General features: G+C 43.2%; 1 protein-coding gene across 1 annotated transcript in view; it reads right to left on the bottom strand.

Annotated features, from left to right (window-relative positions):
* The window catches only part of LOC110456293, a 36,781-nt gene extending 31,780 nt beyond the window's left edge, over positions 1-5,001 (bottom strand). Inside the window, exon 1 of the mRNA XM_021506935.1 lies at positions 4,766-5,001. Within this exon, the coding sequence (XP_021362610.1) occupies positions 4,766-4,773 (8 nt within the window). The 5' untranslated portion in view covers positions 4,774-5,001. The remainder of the gene's footprint in view (positions 1-4,765) is intronic.

Raw genomic sequence — 5,001 nt, 5'->3', positions numbered from 1 at the left:
TCAAAAAATAAAAAAAAAAAAAAAAGTAAATTTTCCCTTTTGGGGCCCCGCCCTAGCCCCTGGAGATGGGGCAGGAATCCCAATTTTACAATGTAATACCCTCAAACACCAAAGATAATTCTGATCAAGTTTGAATAATTTCCTACAGAAAATTGTCAAAATATACACAAAAGTGTTAATTCCCTATATAAACTATAGTAAACTTTACCCCCTCCCCAAAGGGAAAGAGATGGCTTGGGGTTCCTAAAATTGACAATTTAAATAAAGCCCCTGATGATCTTTCCATCCGTGCACAGAAAATGACTGAAGTACCTCTGAGTCTGGAGAAGAAGATTTTTGAAATATTGGTTAATTTTCCCTTTGGGGCCCCGCCCTGGCCCCACAGGTTGGGGTAGGAATCCCAACTTCACAATTGTGTAGCCTCATCTACCAAGGATGCTTCTGGCCAAGTTTGAAAAAAATCCATTTGCTGGTTCTTGAGAAGAAGTTGAAAATGTAAAAAGTTTACGCAAGACGGATGACGCACGATGGATGACAACGGACGGAAAGCGATCAGAATATAGGTCACTTGAGCAATGTCAAGTTTAGTGTCAACAGAAGTCAAGAGAGAGTAACTGCTTAAGGACATGATCACGTCCTTGATAATTGTAGACAGGAACTGTAGCCATCATGGATCAAACTAGGTTACTATGGTAGGGTGATGGGTACATACTGAGGGAGGTCTGGGTCACTCCTAGGAATGATTGGAATAAGTACCATATATGTGTAGGGAGGGCAGTGTCCTAGGGTTTGTTGATGAGTGACTGGATGGAGATCATTGCTCTAGGGTTGGATGATGAGAAACTGTGGATGGAAGTCATTGCTCTAGGGTTGGTTGATGAGTAACTGTGAATAGAGGTCAATGCCCTACAGTTGGTTGATGAGTAACTGGATGGAGATCATTGCTCAAGGGTTGTTTGATGAGAAACTGTGGATGGAGGTCATTACACAAGGGTTGTTTGATGAGTAACTGTGGATGGCGGTCAGTGTCCTAAGGTTGGATGATTGGTAACTATGGATGGAGGCCAGTGTCTTTCCTGTAAGGTTGGTTGATGGGTCACTGTGAATAGAGGTCACTGCCCTACAGTTGGTTGATGAGTAACTGTGGATGGCGGTCAGTGTCCTAAGGTTGGATGATGGGTAACTATGGATGGAGGCCAGTGTCTTTCCTGTAAGGTTGGTTGATGGGTCACTGTGAATAGAGGTCACTGCCCTACAGTTGGTTGATGAGTAACTGGATGGAGATCATGGCTCAAGGGTTGTTTGATGAGAAACTGTCGATGGAGGTCATTACACAAGGGTTGTTTGATGAGTAACTGTGGATGGCGGTCAGTGTCCTAGGGTTGGATGATGGGTAACCATTGATGGAGGCCAGTGTCATTCATGTAATGTTGGTTGATGGGTAACTGTGAATAGAGGTCAATGCCCTACAGTTGGTTGATGAGTAACTGCAGATGGAGCTCATTGCCCTAGGGTTAGTTGATGAGTAACTGCAGATGGAGGTCATTACCTAAGGGTTGGTTGATGGGTAACTGCAGATGGAGGTCATAGCCCTAGGGTTGGTTGATGAGTAACTGTGAATAGAGGTCAATGCCCTACAGTTGGTTGATGAGTAACTGGATGGAGATCATTGCTCAAGGGTTGTTTGATGAGAAACTGTAGATGGAGGTCATTACACAAGGGTTGGTTGATGGGTAACTGCAGATGGAGGTCATAGCCCTAGGGTTGGTTGATGAGTAACTGTGAATAGAGGTCAATGCCCTACAGTTGGTTGATGAGTAACTGGATGGAGATCATTGCTCAAGGGTTGTTTGATGAGTAACTGTGGATGGAGGTCATTGCCCTACAGTTGGTTGATGGATAACTGTGGATGGAGGTCATTGCCATACGGACAGTTGATGGGTCACTGTGGATTGAGATCATTGCCGTAGGGTTGGTTGATGGGTAACTGGGGATGGAGGTCATTGTCCTAGGGTTGGTTGATGAGTAACTGTGGATGGCGGTCAGTGTCCTAGGGTTGGATGATGGGTAACCATTGATGGAGGCCAGTGTCATTCATGTAATGTTGGTTGATGAGAAACTGTGGATGGAGGTCATTGCTCTAGGGTTGGTTGATGAGTAACTGTGAATAGAGGTCAATGCCCTACAGTTGGTTGATGAGTAACTGGATGGAGATCATTGCTCAAGGGTTGTTTGATGAGTAACTGTGTATGGTGGTCAGTGTCCTAAGGTTGGATGATGGGTAACTATGGATGGAGGCCAGTGTCTTAAATGTAAGGTTGGTTGATGAGTAACTGCAGATGGAGGTCATAGCCCTAGGGTTGGTTGATGAGTAACTGCAGATGGCGGTCAGTGTCCTAGGGTTGGTTGATGGGTAACTGTGGATAGATCATTACCCTAGGGTTGGTTGACGGGTAACTGCAGATGGAGGTCATTGCCTTAGGGTTGGTCGATAGGTAACAGCAGATGGAGGTCATTGCCATAGGGTTGGTTGATGGGTAGTACGAATTATTCTGACGTTTTATCGACTTTTTTCCTATCGGTCTTTCGTCGATTAACGTCAGAACTCCGGCCCTCTATAATATGCGGGAAATATGCGGGAAATATGCGACCCGCGCCCGGAGCTCACTTCCAACTGATATTTTAGAAACAAATCGTCACTTTCACACACATGTCGCACATGGATCGAAAGACCCATTCTTTATGCACAAGATGAACATACATAACATGCCCCAAACAACCAATACAATCACTAAAAACATATTTTTTCAAACTTACTCTTTTTTACTCTATTTTTTTTATAGCCCCGCCTTCTAATGCCACGTGACTAAAATCTCGCCGGCCTACGTCATAACGTTGGGAAATATCTTTGGTAACGCGAGATCTCTTCAAGTCATGTGACATTGCTCATGGCCTAATTTCCATTAAAAACATGGGTTGGTATAGAAAACATTTGAAAATACTTTTCGTAATGATCTTTGAAACATGTTATTGATACCACCTAGTGCATAAAGAATAGATCTTTCGATCCATATGCGACATGTGTGTGAAAGTGACGATTTGTTTCTAAAATATCAGTTGGAAGTGCGCTCCGGGCGCGGGTCGCATATTTCCTGTATATTATAGAGGGCCAGACTTCTGACAATAATCGACGAAAGACCGATAGGAAAAAAGTCGATAAAACGTCAGAATAATTCGGACTAGTTGATGGGTAACTGCAGATGGAAGTCATTGCCCTAGGGTGGTTGATTGTTTACTGTCGATCAAGGTCATTGCCCTACGGTTGGTTGTTGGGTCACTTTGGATGGAGGTCATTGCCCAATGGTTGGTTGATAGGCAACTGCGTATGTAGGTCATTGCCCACGGGTTGGTTGATGGGTAACTGCAGATGGAGGTCATTGCCCTAGGGTGGTTGATTGTTTACTGTCGATCAAGGTCATTGCCCTACGTTGGTTGTTGGGTCACTTTGGATGGAGGTCATTGCCCAATGGTCGGTTGATTGGTAACTGTAGATGGAGGTCATTGCCCTACAGTCGTATGATTGGTAACTGTGGATGGAGGTCATTGCCCTAGGGTTATTTGATAGGTATCTGTTGATGGAGGTCATTGCTCTAGGGTTGGTTGATTGGTAAATGTGGATGTTAGTCATTGCCCTACAGTTGGTTGATGGGTAACTGTGGATGGAGGTCATTGCCCTGGGTTGGTTTATGGGTAACTGTAGATGGAAGTCATTGCCCTACAGTTGGTTGATGGGTAACTGTGGATGGAGGTCATTGCCTTGGGTTGGTTTATGGGTAACTGTGGATGGAGGTCATTGCCCTAGAGTTGGTTGATGGGTAATTGTGGATGGAGGTAAATTCCCTACGTTTAGTTGATGGGTAACTGTGGATGAATGTTGGTGTCCTTGTGTAGGTTGAAGGGTACCAAGTAACTGTTAGGGGATGCCAAGGGCCTGGGGGAGATTGATAGGTACAATAAGTGTTAAGGGACATCAGGGTCCTAAGAGAAGTTAAATAAATTTTAGTAAATTGAGGATATATAAGCAATTATTGAGGGAGGTTGTCATCCTGCAGAAGGGCCAATTAAGTGTCAAGGGAGGTCATGGTCCTGGGGTATGTTATTTTTTTATTATATCAATATATATGCTTCATAAAATACATATGGGTTTTTATTATATCAATATATGCTGCATAATGCAAATGGGTTTATGTTCAAAGTTCAGTTATTGTTTTCCTAGCATAAACCGTATTCCTCTTAAATGTTAAGTCATTCCTATGGTTAGGAAATCGAAACTAAAACAGACAGACAACACTTTTTAACTGCACGTTATGCACCGGGAACATTATAAATTAGTGAACATTAAAACATATTGTCCACTAAAGGTGTACCTAAAAATCACATTCAACATTTATCATCTATCTACATGCGCAATCTTCTTGTTTCCACCCTTCATAATTTAACCACCATACCCCNCACCCACTAGTATACCTTCACATATATACATATTTCTACAGTGAATGCACGCGAGCGGTAGCTGTTGAAACCTGACACTTCAGTGGAAAGTTAAAGTATGTTGCAAATTGAATTACTATATGGGAATGGAACGTCTGCACAGCGCTGCGCAGGTTCGAGTAAAGTACTGTTATCAACTGTTTGACAGATAGCTTTTCTACCAATTAAGTTCTTTCCTTCATGCGTTACTTGCATAATTTATAAGCATACCAACCTGGTCATCGTGTCATGTAGAGCCTAGAGTTTGCACCTCCAAGTCTAACTCTCCTGTCATCCGTCCTGGTCGTGTTTATACGTCAAAACATCCTCCATTTCTCCACCGTCTGCATTATGTTGTTGTTGCAGACAGAGCTAGGCTACTTCCGTGTCACGTGAGCGGACTAAGGGGAATAACTCTCATTTTTATGTCAGTTTTTTATTACATCGCCAACACATTTACTACCACAATTG

The sequence above is a fragment of the Mizuhopecten yessoensis genome, unplaced genomic scaffold (genome assembly GCF_002113885.1).
Source record: "Mizuhopecten yessoensis strain PY_sf001 unplaced genomic scaffold, ASM211388v2 scaffold8631, whole genome shotgun sequence".
Classification (NCBI taxonomy): Eukaryota; Metazoa; Mollusca; class Bivalvia; order Pectinida; family Pectinidae; genus Mizuhopecten; species Mizuhopecten yessoensis.
This window is presented reverse-complemented; position numbering and strand designations above follow the sequence as displayed.